This window comes from Panulirus ornatus, chromosome 1, assembly GCF_036320965.1.
Source record: "Panulirus ornatus isolate Po-2019 chromosome 1, ASM3632096v1, whole genome shotgun sequence".
Lineage (NCBI taxonomy): Eukaryota > Metazoa > Arthropoda > Malacostraca > Decapoda > Palinuridae > Panulirus > Panulirus ornatus.
In genome coordinates this window covers 12,376,149-12,391,704 of record NC_092224.1, presented here as the reverse complement: position 1 = coordinate 12,391,704, position 15,556 = coordinate 12,376,149, and the positions used below count along the sequence as shown (strand labels likewise).

Sequence of the window (15,556 nt, the reverse complement as noted above, 5' to 3'; positions counted from 1 at the left end):
GCTAATGGTGGTCATGTCGCTGGTGGTGGTCGTGCCGCTGGTGGTGGTCGTGGGGTTACTGGTGGTCGTGGCGCTGGTGGTGGTCATATCGCTGGTGGTGGTCGTGCCGCTGGTGGTGGTCGTGGGGTTACTGGTGGTCGTGGCGCTGGTGGTGGTCGTGGGGTTGCTGGTGGTCGTGGCGCTAATGGTGGTCATGTCGCTGGTGGTGGTCGTGCCGCTGGTGGTGGTCGTGGGGTTGCTGGTGGTCGCGTCGCTGGTGGTGGTCATATCGCTGGTGGTGGTCGTGCCGCTGGTGGTGGTCGTGGGGTGGCGGTGGTCGCTGCGCTGCGGTTGGTCGTGGCGCTGCTACTGGTAGTCATGGCGCTGCTGTTGTTGGTCGTTCTTCTGTTGTTGCTGGTTGTTGCGTTGCTGGTGGTCGTCGTGGGGCTGCTGGCGGTCAAGACCGGAGCCACTTCTTCCATGTAGTGGGTAAAACTTACCATATAGAAGACTATGTAATGTACGTAATGACGCTTCTGTAATGAACCAGTTTTGTAACTACTAGAAACGCCCACTGGGGTTTGACCTTTGGCGCTACCGCTCACAGGATGAACATGGGGCCCATGATAAACCTGCCGGGAAAACTCGCACAAATCAATTGCTGTAGTGACTTTACCAGTGGTCGTTGTGCCAGTGGTCGTCGATATCCCGCTACTGTTAGTCGTAACAATGATGCCGTTGGTCACGGCGCAGGCAGTTCGTCGTGCTCCTACTACCGCTGGTCGTATCGCTGGTGGTGGCGGTCATGGTTGTGCCGGTGGTGGTCGTGGTGGTGGTGGTCGTTGTGGTGGTGGTGGTCGTGACACTGCTGCTGCTGGTCGCAGCGCATCTGCCAGTCGTGGTGGTGATGATCGTGCTTAAATGGTCAGCTGCTACAACAATCAGTACTATCATTTCGGACACAAGTAAATACAACTTTTGAAAAGGGAAAACGGTTTGATATAACCAGTGGAGTGAGACAGGGCAGTGTGTTAACCTCGCTTCCATCCATATCAAATTTAGTTATAATCATCCACAACGTAAAGCGTTGCCTGTATATGCAGGTGATGCTTACCACTGGCGAACGAGGGAAGAACCTCTCCAAGATTACTAAATGGCAGTGCATTCAAAATGAACATGCAAGAGTCCGTGGATTTGGAAGGAATCAAGAAGTTTGGAACATAAGATTCCATGGAATGAGAAGTTCTTTGATATAACTAATCTCCTAGTGATACAGCCTCGCCATAGATGGCTGGTAGCTCGAAGTGTAACCTCGTGCAATTATATTGGAGAACCATTTACCTATGGCCGTCGAGGATTCGAGCCTAGTCTTACCGCGTGGTAGGCCGGTACACTAACCACTGGACCACAAGGCGACCATAATTTCTGTAAAATTGCTGACTATTGGTAATGTGAGCCTGATGGGATCTGACCGGTTTAGACCCCGTTGCTCATGGAAGTGAGACGAAGGGTATTCGATTACTAGTAATCGAACATTCATTTCCTAATTAGGGGAGACCATAGATAAGTAGTCAGCGTTCCCAGCTACCACGCAAAAGGTCCGGGTTTGAATCCTTGCTGTTGGAGGGCATTTATGTGTTCTATGAAAAGTGAGCGTTCATACGCATTATATTCGTATTCAAAATATATATATATATATATATATATATATATATATATATATATATATATATATATATATATATTCTTGATTCTTCTCTCTTATGTAGTTGGCAAATCAATAGCCTCTCACCGTAGCTCAGTTCTCTTGATTCTATAGCACATCTCTTACTTTCCTCTAGACCTTCTCCATTAGATTTGTCTCTATGTGTGAGTGTATGTGATTTTGATAAGCTCTTTGTACATATACGGGAGGAGCTATGGAATCGTAGAGCTCCACCTCTGAGACTTGTATTTCTGTTATACAGGTTTTTAAATATCCTACCTTGAATACCCACATTCACTTCCTCCTTCCTTAGCTTGTTCCACAAGTCATGAAACCTACTTTTTACAGGAATGTTTTCCCACGCTCCTCGGATACTTCTTTCATCTGAATATCTAGTATGTTCTCTTGCTATGGAGTCCTTTCTGGCCTCAAAGAACTGTTCTATGATAACATTATCGTGACTTTTTCAGAACATTATACGTGGGTATTATGGCTCCCATTGTTCTTCACTTTAGTGTGGGTTGATCTTGAATTCTATCCTCCCTTCGTAGCTCATTCCACTCAGTTCCCTTACCATTCTTATTGTGTAACTCTGACTCTTTCTGGGTGACCCTCTAGTGAGGAGACTAGAATGCTGCGGCATATTCCAACGTAGGTCGAATATACGTCGTGCTTTTATCTCCCTAAACATTTTACTCTCTCTGTTTGTGGAGACAAACTTAACATTGACCAAAATGTAGTAGCCCTCCATCAATATCCTCTTAAAATATAGTAACCCTCTCTCAATATCCTCCTAAGATATAGTAACCCTCCCTCAATATCCTCCTAAGATATAGTAACCCTCCCTCAATATCCTCCTAAGATATAGTAACCCTCTCTCAATATCCTCCTAAGATATAGTAACCCTTCCTCAATATCCTCCTAAGATATAGTAACCCTCTCTCAATATCCTCCTAAGATATAGTAACCCTCCCTCAATATCCTCCTAAGATATAGTAACCCTCCCTCAATATCCTCCTAAGATATAGTAACCCTCCCTCAATATCCTCCTAAGATATAGTAACGCCTCCCTCAATATCCTCCTAAGATATAGTAACCCTCCCTCAATATCCTCCTAAGATATAGTAACCCTCCCTCAATATCCTCCTAAGATATAGTAACCCTCCCTCAATATCCTCCTAAGATATAGTAACCCTCCCTCAATATCCTCCTAAGATATAGTAACCCTCCCTCAATATCCTCCTAAGATAATATCTTGGTTATAAGACAGGCATGACGTCAACCTTTAGGCCTCTTTCCCAGTGTAAGTTCTGCAGCTTGTTCCCCAGGTCTGTATGGTCTACTGGTCTATATATTTTCCATGCTTGAATTTCCAGTAACCCGTTATCTGACCACCGCTGAACGTTGTGTAGGTCTCTCTGAATTATCTTCCACTCCCTGTTGCTCCCCACTTATTCTATAATGTTGTCGACGTCAGCAAACACACAGAAGAAGTATAACTGATTCTTATCTGGCAAGTCATGTGTACAGATTAATGATAAACAGTGGCTCCAGCAGTGATCCGTTCGAGAGCTCACTTGTTACCTTCGCCCGGCTCGTAAAGGGCTCCCCTCGATGTGCGTTTTCTGTTTTCTCTCAGTTAAATGGCTATCCAGCCATTTATCTATCCTTCCTCTGACCCCAGCATGGAGATCATAGTTCATTATCAGTCACCCGTTAGTGGACAGTATCAGAGGTGTTCTGGTAACCCAGTGGATTTACCTACCTCATTCCTCCTCAGAAGGTGCTCACTCTTTCTTGGAAGCCTAACGAATTTGTCATGTAAGATATTCATGAATAAATACACGTTATCTCTGACCTAAACAGTGTGTTATAATCTAACTGAACCTCATTTTGTTTCCTAGACATCTGGTTGCCAGTATCTTGCGCAATGTGCTCCCTAGTAACGCCACTCCGCAGTCCAAGGCTGTGTCCTTGTCGCTTCTTTTGAATTTTGACACTTTAGTAGCTCTCTTAATGTGTGTATTTACATGGGTATCCGTGTGTAGTTATATTGTCTTTTTGTTATCATACATCTTCTTAGAGTGTTGGATCCTGCTAATTTTCACAGTTTCATCACTTACTCTTTTCCCTCCATCCACTGCGCTGTTGCTATGAAAGTATTTCTTTTCTTAGAAATTTCTTGCTTAGTTTTTAGTTATGGCGTCTGGCTCCTCATTCTTTGACATCTTTCGAAGAGCTTTACACTGTTGACTTTCTTCAATTGTTTAGAAACTTAAGGGTTCTGATCAAGTCACCCCTCACTCTCCTCTCGTCCTTGGTGGACAAATTTATGGCTTTTCATCCCTCACTGTAACTTAGGTTTCTTGATTTTGTTACCATCATTTATAACCTCCTATGGACCTTCTCTATCAGATTTTTGCTCTTCTTTAAGTGCGGTGACCAAACTTGAGAAGAATTGTCTAGTTTTGGCCTACCAAACGCTAGCAACCAGAATCTCGTTTTCACAATGCTCCCACGGTGAAGCTCTGGTGCAAGGTTGACTCCCACGTCCCTCCTATGCTACATGAAAGTCTTATCAAGGCATTCATTCACTGTGTCCCTTCCAGATCATCTTACATTAACTCAAGTTGAATACTATAAGCCATGTATTAGACCAGCTCCAGTGTTTGTCTAGGTCCCCTTGTAAGTTGATGCAATCCCCCTTATTCTTTACTTCCCTCATCACCCCGGCAACATGCAAACATATTCAGTAATGAGTCTAGTCATTCTGGAAAGCAATCTATACGTAATAAGAAGAGAAATGGTCCTATGACCGAGTCCTGTAGCACGCCACTGGTGAATCTAACCCATTCTGGAAGGGTTGCTCTGAAATGTGCAGTAGCTTTCAATCTATCGAAGTAGGATCCCACAGATTCCTGGCCTAACGATCCAGTCTCTTCATCAGCCTCCAATGTGGTGCAAGTGTTTACAAAGTGTCTAGCAGTCTGGGAACACACTATCCACCCATCCTTCTCGTGTTAGTGTGTGTGTGTGTGTGTGTGTGTGTGTGTGTGTGTGTGTGTGTGTGTGTGACCTCTCGCACCAGAAGTCATTACAGCCTCCATCATCATAAACACCACCCTCTCAGGAAGCTTCAGACAATCCGCCAGGAATTTATAGCCGACCCAAGAAGCTGCGGGTGACGTGGCCTCTAAGGTGTGGGGGAACCCCCGACCTTCGTCACGTGACTGTCAGCCTTACATGAGTTAGCTCCTTCACCCCTCACCCAGGCAGGGGTATCTACCCCACCTGTGTTAGCTCCTTCATCCTCTCCCACTGAGCCAAGGTGGAGTGGGAGGCAGGGATAGCACGGTGCTGCTCTACACACCACACGTATCAACATAGCCAGCATGAGGGGTTCTGTGCACCGCCTGTCTAATCTGCGCGGCATCTGGTAATCAGTAGCTTCTTCCATCCTTCTTTTTTTCCGCTCGGTACCATACAAGACTTCCAGCATACCAAACTTCCAGAATATAAATTTTCTTATCTTACTTTCAATGATCAGTTGTGGACGACGTGTTCTGTGCAGCACAATCGTCTTCAGAATACAGAGTGGCGTCCGGAACCATAACACACCTTACGTATCATGGCTGCTGGTCGTACTTTGTTTCATTAAAATCTTTTATATTTTAGATATTTTTCTTTTCATTCAAGGCCTGGCCTCGTTGCCTGGCCTCGATGAAGACTTTGTTCGTGACTGGAACCTTTAACGTAAAAAAAAAAAGTGGTTCGTAGTGCTGCATCCCACCAGCATGACCGGGTTGGGCGGATCAGGTTCTTTTCCTTGTCCTCACGATCCCACGTTTTCTTAATGGAAGAGGATACGTTAGATGCTTTATAGAGGGGCCGGCCAGTGACTACCTCACGCTGTGATGTGATGCTTACTGAAGGCCATCTCTCTCTCTCTCTCTCTCTCTCTCTCTCTCTCTCTCTCTCTCTCTCTCTCTCTCTCTCTCTCTCTTGCTCTCACTGTCTCTCTATTACTCCTTTGGTTTTCCTGTACCTGTTCTTCTCATGATCTCTGTCTGTCTGACTGCGTCTTTGAATCATTCTCTCACTTTCTCTCTTACTTTATATCTCCCCATCAGAACATGAGATCATCACCTTCTCTTTCTCTCTCGTGTCTTGGTTGGACTTGTCAGTGTCAGAGAGACACCAGGAATGGCAGCTCAGACTCTCGACCTTTGTTCCATGTAGGGAGAGAGCCAGAGCGGCTGGTGGCCGGCAGGGCACACCTTTGTCTTGAGGGCGGGGCCGCACGCAACAACCGCCTTCTGTTGATTTTTCGAGTGCTCTTACGTAATCTGGTAATGTCCCTTAATTACATCTGGTACACATACAGGAGGTATGAGTTAATCTCGACCCAACAGATAATGCCAAAACTGGATATATATATATATATATATATATATATATATATATATATATATATATATATATATATATATATATATATTCGTGAGGCTGATTTATGTTAATACTGACGGACTAGATGGAGACCACTTGTTCCCAAGGGCCAGGCTCTTAACTCCTGTGTTTGCATAGCTTCTTGATTATCCTACACCCTCGCCAGGGCTCTGGTCCTATCGTGAAAGAATTACAATTAACTATTTTCATACTGTCATATGAGTCTTGATCACTAAGTCATTCATATCAGGTGTATAAGCCGTAAGAGACAGGGACAGACGATGGGGCACCACAGGTCGTCTTGCACATGATATTACTAACCGCGATTTGAGCCCCGGCGGGTGAGTGTGCCGCGCGGCTCCACAACTGTGCTTGACCCTGGCTAAAGGTTCTCCCTCCTCGTCCGCCTCGCCCACTACATTCCACAGAGGTCGGTGTTTCAGGACCTGTGGTCGTGGATTCTATCTGTCAACTTTCCTCCTTCTGGTGTCATCTGTGGGTCGGGTTATGCAGGAGTCTGCACCCTCGCTACAACAAGCAGACGACTAGGAACGCACTTGCAAGAACGTAAACTAGCAACGTGTCTGTGTTTATAAGCAGATTGTGATGCCAGCGTGCATAAGGTTCACAAACGTAGTCTTTAGCCACACAGAATCAGAGCTCTGATTCTCCCCATATTTTCATTCGTTGTATTTTAGGCAAATTACGAATATTATGGTGAATACATCTGTCTTAGTACGTACATCTGTTATTGTGTATAAGGGGAAAATGGCGAGGAAACTGTAGCGGGCTACTGGGACCCTGGCCACCACACCATCGCTATCTTGTCGCCACGCTATCACTATCTTACCACAACCTGGCCACCACACCATCCCTATATCACCACTATCTGTCCACCACACCGTCTCTACTCCACAACATAACCCCTATTATATCGTTCACATCTCTCTGAGAGTACAGGAGTAATTGACCCCAGGAGATGTATTTCTTTACTGAAATTAACATTCCCTCCATATGTACGTCCTTAGTCTTATCTCTGTCACTATGTAAAGTCAGACTTATTATATTAGACACATGACACAACTCCAGATATTCTCTGTGATATTTGTACTGAGACATACACTTGTCTGAGTCTCACCAGGGCCTTAAGCTTTGCCCTGCACTCCCAGGATACTGAGCAAAGATGAAGGTTTAGTCACAACAGTGTTTGGTCAAGCTCACACAATACTATACTGGGTCAAGCTGACGGAAACTCTAACGGATCAAGCAGCCACACATTATGCGGGCTCAAGCTGCCACACACCATGCTGGCTCAAGCTGAAACACTCTATGCTGAGTCAGGCTACCACACACTATGCTGGGTCAAGCTGCCACACACTTGCTGGCTCAAGCTGGCACACACTACGCTGGCTCAAGCTGCCACACACACTATGCTGGGTCAAGCTGCCACACACTATGCTGGGTCAAGCTACCACACACTATGCTGGCTTAAGCTGCCACACACTATGCTGGGTCAAGCTGCCACACACATTATGCTGAGTCAATCTGCCACATACTATGCTGCGTTAAGCTGCCACACTCTATACTGGGTCAGGCTGCCCCACACTATGCTGGGTCAAGCTGCCACACACTTCCTGGCTTAAGCTGCCACACACTACGTTAGCTTAAGCTGCCACACACACTATGCTTATGCTGGCTCAAGCTGCCACACACACTATGCTGGGTCAAGCTGCCACACACTATGCTGGGTCAAGCTGCCACACACACTATGCTGGGTCAAGCTGCCACACACACACTATGCTGGGTCAGGCTGCCACACACTATGCTGGGTCAAGCTGCCACACACTATGCTGGGTCAAGCTGCCACACACACTATGCTGGGTCAAGCTGCCACACACACTATGCTGGGTCAAGCTGTCACACACTATGCTGGGTCAAGCTGCCACACACACTATGCTGGGTTAAGCTGCCACACACACTATGCTGGGTCAAGCTGCCACACACTATGCTAGGTCAAGCTGCCACACACTATGCTGGGTCAAGCTGCCACACACACTATGCTGGGTGAAGCTGCCACACACACTATGCTGGGTCAAGCTGCCACACACACTATGTTTGGTCAAGCTGCCACACACTATGCTGGGTCAAGCTGCCACACACACTATGCTTGGTCAAGCTGCCACACACACTATGCTTGGTCAAGCTGCCACACACACTATGCTGGGTCAAGCTGCCACACACACTATGCTGGGTCAAGCTGCCACACACACTATGCTTGGTCAAGCTGCCACACACACTATGCTTGGTCAAGCTGTCACACACACTATGCTGGGTCAAGCTGCCACACACACTATGCTGGGTTAAGCTGCCACACACACTATGCTGGGTCAAGCTGCCACACACACTATGCTGGGTCAAGCTGCCACACACACTATGCTTGGCCAAGCTGCCACACACACTATGCTGGGTCAAGCTGCCACACACACTATGCTGGGTGAAGCTGCCACACACACTATGCTGGGTCAAGCTGTCACACACACTATGCTGGGTCAAGCTGCCACACACACTATGCTGGGTCAAGCTGCCACACACACTATGCTGGGTCAAGCTGCCACACACACTATGCTTGGTCAAGCTGCCACACACACTATGCTTGGTCAAGCTGCCACACACTATGCTGGGTCAAGCTGCCACACACACTATGCTGGGTCAAACTGCCACACACACTATGCTTGGTCAAGCTGCCACACACACTATGCTTGGTCAAGCTGCCACACACACTACGCTGGGTCAAGCTGCCACACACACTATGCTGGGTCAAGCTGCCACACACACTATGCTTGGTCAAGCTGCCACACACACTATGCTGGGTCAAGCTGCCACACACACTATGCTTGGTCAAGCTGCCACACACACTATGCTGGGTCAAGCTGCCACACACACTATGCTGGGTCAAGCTGCCACACACTATGCTGGGTCAAGCTGCCACACACACTATGCTGGGTCAAGCTGCCACACACACTATGCTGGGTCAAGCTGCCACACACACTATGCTGGGTCAAGCTGCCACACACTCATCCTGTGTTTCTGGTCATTTCAGACACGATGCTGACTGTGATGCTCGTTCTCACCACCCTCGTCCTGCACGTCGCCGTGAGTCACTCTTACTTCCTAGTAAACTGTGTACCAACTTGTTCACTGCTGCCCGCCCTACTGTATTAAGCTGCCCAGGTGTACATGTTTGTCCCCGTGTGTGTGTGTGTGTGTGTGTGTGTGTGTGTGTGTTACTCTCCCTGGCAGGCCAACGGCCTCTCCTCTGTTGCTGCCATGGTACACATACCTATCAGTCTTGCGGGCCCCATTTTGTACCCTGGCATTAATGTCTGCCACTCATCCCGTGAGGCTGGAGAGACAAGTAGATAATGTACCTTTTCTCTCTCTCTCTCTGTGCGCGTGCGGGCGCGCGCGTGTGTGTGATGTGTGTGTGTGTGTGTGTGTGTGTGTGTGTGTGTCTAGTGTGTGTGCTTTCCTTCCCCATTAATATTTCATCTTTCATCATTTTTTCCCCTTGCATTTACACAAGAGCTGTCATGGCGTGACCTCCTCCCCACAGCGAGGTCAGTTACATGAGCAATGATGGAGTGAACCACATGAGCATTTTTGGAATGTCAGGGGTCAGTTGCCTGGCCTCAGATCTTAAGTCACGAGGCATTCTCTTTGCCTTTGAGGGCAACGTCACTGCAAGTCAGTGAAAGTGCTTACTCATACCTGACAATTACATTTAGCGACATATAGATATACGAGCCTTCTTAAGTCCCTCGCCACTTGAGGAAACTATCGACGTGAATTTTCTGAGCGAGTGGAGCGTTTGTCTGTCATGGAACGTACTACCTGGTGAGGAACCTCTGCCTCACATAATGTTTCGCACTTGTCTATGGAAGTATGGCTAGTCTATATATACCCAAATTTTGCGTCTGCTACCTTCAGAACTTGCTCGGAACACCGGTTATTCATCCTTCATAATATCACCCCACTGGGGTCTAACGATGACCTTTTGTGACCTCTGTAATCCTTTTGCGCTACCGCTCACAGGATAAGGCATGGGGTGCACAATAAGCTAGCCTTTGACCACGACACAAACAAAATAATTATACATCATTCGTTAAGGAAAACCCGGAATTCCCTCCTTTTTACTGTATCAGTTATCTTAACTTGGTGTCAGGAGGAATACTTTGGAACATTCCTACTCAGATGGTAATAAGACTCGAAGCTTTCTTCATAACCTGCAGCAGTAAGAGGGTCTGCGTGGTTAACAGGTGTAAGGAACTGCATGGGTACACTGCAAGCCTGAAGTCCCTTTGTCCATTAGTGGAGTGAAACCTCGTGCGGGTCTGTCAGAAAAAAAAATAGGAGTAGTATTTTGGAACACCAGAGGGCTGTTTTGTCTCATTGCATAAGTTGAAACCTGTGGGCCAGTCAGTAATGCTCAGAGGAGAAATACATGGCCGCGGGGAAGAGGCTAATAGTCGCTTCTCCTGTGGGAGGCAAAACCTCATGCGGCTCAGTACTTAAATGGTCATGATACGAACTGGATGGCCAGTCGTGTGTCACACACGAAAGCATCCTACTGCAGTGATGAGAAATTCCCCTTGACACGCGAACAGTCACTCAAACACACACATGGGGCTGGACGTGGTTATCAGAAGTGTTCATAACAAGAAGAAAAACAAGAAGACAGGGAACCATCACAGGCAGCGAGGCGGAGGGTGGCAGGATGCAGGCCGGATCTCGCCGCTCAACACCACAATAAAAAGGTTCCGCGAAAATGGACAATAGGGAACCTGATCAGCCCACAAAGACGTCCCTACGCACAACACAGCCTTCCGAACTTGAGTCGCTGGAAGTTGCTGATCTTCATATAATAAGACGACGGATGCGTGGTCGTATAGCCGCTGGGAAGGCTACCAGAGATGGGTTGTGAGAAGCGCGGTCTGTGTGTGCACGCCAGGAGGTGGCGCGCGCTGCCATGAGTCACGCCAATGTACCAAAGGGGATGTTAAGGTCGCTAGAGGACGCCACCCGGAGAACCAAAGCGAAGATGAACGGCTGGAGACGAGGTGTACGCTCTTTGTTTGGTGAGCGGTAACAACAGCACATAACCTGCTGACGAAGTACCAGACGGAGGTGCACGTACTGGAGTCTGACACCGCTGACACACAACATACTAGCTGTTCTGAACCTCGCAGCTGAAATATACCAATTGTCTCTGACTCTACCGAAGATTGTGTGTTACAGGGCGTCATAATCCATCTTATAAGTTCCTGTTTGGTGTATCAAAAAAAAGAGTAACATCTTCGGTTACGGTGAGTGGGTGTAACGGGTCATACACATGAACTGTTACAGGTCTGTTACACACAGCACCGCGAACACGACGAGAGAAACATGGACGGGGGACACAGATACCAGCAAACGCCTGCGGGAGGCGGCATACCGGCGGTCGTCCTCACCTCCTGGCGTGTTATGCCTTACATAAGACCCACCCTGGGCCTGGGCATGACACATGACGCTACTTATTTAGTTTCCACAGGATCTTGTATTGCTCTGAGGATGTACCGTGCTCAGGCTACGGTTGTACCATGCGGCTGTACCGTGTTTAGGCTACAGCTGTACCATGCGGATGCGCCGTGCTGAGGCTCTGGTTATACCATGCGGATGTACCGTGCTGAGGCTCTGGTTGTACCATGTGGATGTACCGTGCTGAAGCTCTGGTTGTACAATGCGGATGTGCTGTGCTGAGGCTCTGGTTATACCATGCGGATGTACCGTGCTGAGGCTCCGGTTGCACCATGTGGATGTACCGTGCTGAGGCTCCGGTTGTACCATGCGGCTGTACCGTGTTTAGGCTACAGCTGTACCATGCGGATGTGCTGTGCTGAGGCTCTGGTTATACCATGCGGATGTACCGTGCTGAGGCTCCGGTGGTACCATGTGGATGTACCGTGCTGAGGCTCCGGTTGCACCATGTGGATGTACTGTGCTGAGGTTACTGATGTAACACTCTGCTGGTCATCGTGATCTTCCTAACAAACTTTCACCAGCTTTCAGGTTTATAATCTGACCATCGTTAGCTGTGGTGCTGGTGGTAGCTGACAATCGTTTGGTTTGCTGTGGTGGTGGCAGCTGACAATCGCTGGGTATGCTGTGGTGATGGTGGTAGCTGACATCGTTAGGGTAGGTGTGGTTTTTGGTGATGGCGTTAGCTAATCATGGTTAGGTTAGCTTTGGTGATAGTGTTAGCTGATCTTCCTTACGTTAGCCGAGGTGATGGTGGTAACTGATAATCGTTAAGTTAGCTGTGGTGATGATGTCAGACGGATTTAGTGCCGGGTGTTGGTGGTGCCGGTGAAGGCTGTGTATTGATGGTGGTGGTGATGGTGGTAGCCGGGTGCTGGTGTTACTGGTGGTGATGGCAGTAGGTACTGGTGATGGTGTTAGTCGGGCTCTGGTGATGCTGGTAATGGTGGTGACGCTGGTGGTAGTCGGGTGCTGGTAATACTGGTAATGGTGATACTGGTGATGGTGGTAGTCGGGTGCTGGTGATGCTGCTGACGGCTGTGTCATGTGTGTCAGCATTTGGAAGGCTGTGGTTGCCGGTTTCGTGGTAACTGTGACGTGTCATGTGACGCAGCAACGAAAGCTCCAGGCAGGTGTGACGGACTGCCGCCAGATGGGCCGAGGCAGAAATGGTGACGCTTCCTCTGTACGCCATCATCACTGCTGGTGGAGGCAATGTTGACGTGATGGTGACGATGGTAACAGGTGGATGATGCGAGTGCGGATGCTGGAGATGACGTTGGTAGTTGAAGGGATGATGATGGTAATGGTACGGTAGTAATGAGGGGAGGAGAGGGGATGATGGGAGCCAATGATGGGATAGTGGTTTGATGATGGTAGAGGGAATAATAATGATAATGGGGCCAGTGATGAGATTGTGGCTTGGTGATGGTAGAGGGAATGGGACCAGTGATGGTAACGTGATGATGGTAGTGGTGGAAGGAATGATACAAGAGAATACAATGGAAGTCAAACAGCAACAGACCATTGGGTCCCACTGAGGCTGTTCGTGATAGCGAAAGATATCAGAGACTCGCAGATTATTGTGCTAAAAGTAGAAAGACATTCATATATTTCAAAGGAAAAACTGTAAACATTTCATATTAAGTTAGGAAGCGCATATATCGTCAGCCGTGGATTTTTAAGTGAAATATTTGTCAATTCTACTCTTGAACGTATCTGTCACTGCTTTTAATTACTCTAAGTGGTCGATTGCTCCACATATTAAGAATTCTGTTAAAGAAATATTCTTCGCTTCATTCGAAGTAAAAACATTTGCTCCGGAGTACAGTCACACGAATTTACCTTTAAGTATCTTGTTAGATAGAGACTAAGGAAGACTTTGGTAATTCTGAATACCTTTTTTTACATCAGCTCTTAACCTTCTCTAAGTTGAATGAATTGAAATGAATTAGCCGACTCTTAGTTCGGAAATCATCTTGGTAGCTCGCCTTTGAATTTCCTCATTCTGTCTTGTCTTTCCTCAAGAAGGGTGATCAAAGGTGAACCCAATATTCCAGATGGGAATGCACCGGTGAGTTGTAAAGAGTGAGGATAATTTCCTTAGACTTAGATTCGATGGCCTTACCTAAAAATCAAAAGAATGTCGTTTCTGTCTTCATTTCTGCTTTTGTATGCTGCTTACTTGGCTTTAGGTCACCAAAGATTATATTTCACATCGATGTCCTTATCCTTATTTACCTTCTGTAGCCCAACGGAATTCATATCCTAGTTTGCCTTCTCGTTTTTACTACCCTAAAGTAAAACTCTGCACTTGTCGATATGAAAATTGATAAGCCCTTTTCATCAGTTTGTCGGTCAGTCTGAAGCTACACAAGTTCAATTCTTGTTATGCATTTACTTCCCAACTTAGAATAACTTGCGAATTTCAATATCTTACAGTGCAGACCATTACCAATATCATCAGAAAGAGAACTGGCCCCAAGACAGATCCTTGTGGCACACCACTTGTTATGTCTAACCATTCTTGGGCTTGACCAAGGATCACAACTCAGTGTTCCCGGTTGGTTAATCAATTCACTTACCAATGAAGCACAATCCCGTCTATGCCAAGTGACTTAACTTTGTTAGCAGTCTTTGGTTTGGAACTTTAACGAATTTCTTTTGAAAGTCTACGTAGATGACATCAGCTGCATTAACTTCATCATACATGTCAAATATATTATAAAACAAATCAAGCATTTTTGTCAGACATGATCATTTTTGACGAAAACCAGGCTAGGAATCTTTTCTATTTATCAGTTCTCTGAAATATCTATAATATTGTCCCAAACGATTGTTTACCCAACCACAAACTTTTAGTTAAGTGGATGATAATTTTTGGGTAGTGATTGATGATAGTGTTGAGGGGGGGGGATAATGATGATAATGGGGCCAGCGATAATACCATGATTATGGTAATGGTAAAGGGGATGATGAGATAATGGTGCCAGTGATGGTACCGTAATGATGTGAATGGTAAGGGGAATGATACAGAGATACTAAGGAATTATTTCAGCAAGATGAGGTGGAGTGTAGTTGTGTGGTGGTGGTCTGAGGTGTAGCAGGGGTGATAGTGGTCAATGTTCTGTATGGCAGATATAGAGTGTTATATGAAGAACAAAGCTGTTCCTCACCCGAAGTCCTTTTTCGTGAAAGTAAAGCGGATCAGATATGTGGTGTGTGAGGTGTAGGGGAAATGTATGGGATAGTGATTAATATGTCAGGACATGAGGCAGACGGTGAGGAGTCAGTACTCACCAGTGGGGAACCTGAGGCTGATGCACATTGCTCACCAACCCTGATGCTCTTTTTTTTTTTTTTCGCCGTTTTAACGTTTGCCGACAGATGGCACTTGTATATTCCATTAATTATTTCCATATTTTCTGAGACGAAATACCAACAGGGTTTATGAAGTGGGTAATAAGGTGGATATGTCATATTTCTAAGTCAATGACATACACACATCATAACTTCAATTTCGTTACTCTTATTCTCAATTCTAGCTAGGCTCGACGGGTCGGGTCCAGCTGGCACTTCTCACTAGCAATATTAATTTTGTCATAATAGGGAGATATGTATGTATGTCCAGGCAGGTTGGTGACCACACTTGGCTGGCAGAGTGTGTAGACCAGCACCTGCTAAGCCGGATGCGCACCTGTGCCACGCACCATGTGGCTAATCGGCTTTGCACCTGTGCCACACACCATGTGGCTAATCGGCTGTGCACCTGCGCCACACACCAAGTGGCTAATCGGATATAATACACCTTTGCCACACACCATGTGGCTAACCGGGTGTGCAAGTCAG

General features: G+C 46.8%; 2 protein-coding genes across 2 annotated transcripts in view; one reads left to right on the top strand and one right to left on the bottom strand.

Annotated features, from left to right (window-relative positions):
- Positions 1-15,556, bottom strand: part of fab1 (fab1 kinase) — a 1,098,541-nt gene that overhangs the window by 912,020 nt on the left and 170,965 nt on the right. The window lies entirely within an intron of this gene.
- The window catches only part of LOC139756308 (uncharacterized), a 185,485-nt gene that overhangs the window by 101,077 nt on the left and 68,852 nt on the right, over positions 1-15,556 (top strand). Inside the window, exon 2 of the mRNA XM_071675735.1 lies at positions 9,234-9,286. Within this exon, the coding sequence (XP_071531836.1) occupies positions 9,234-9,286 (53 nt within the window). The remainder of the gene's footprint in view (positions 1-9,233; positions 9,287-15,556) is intronic.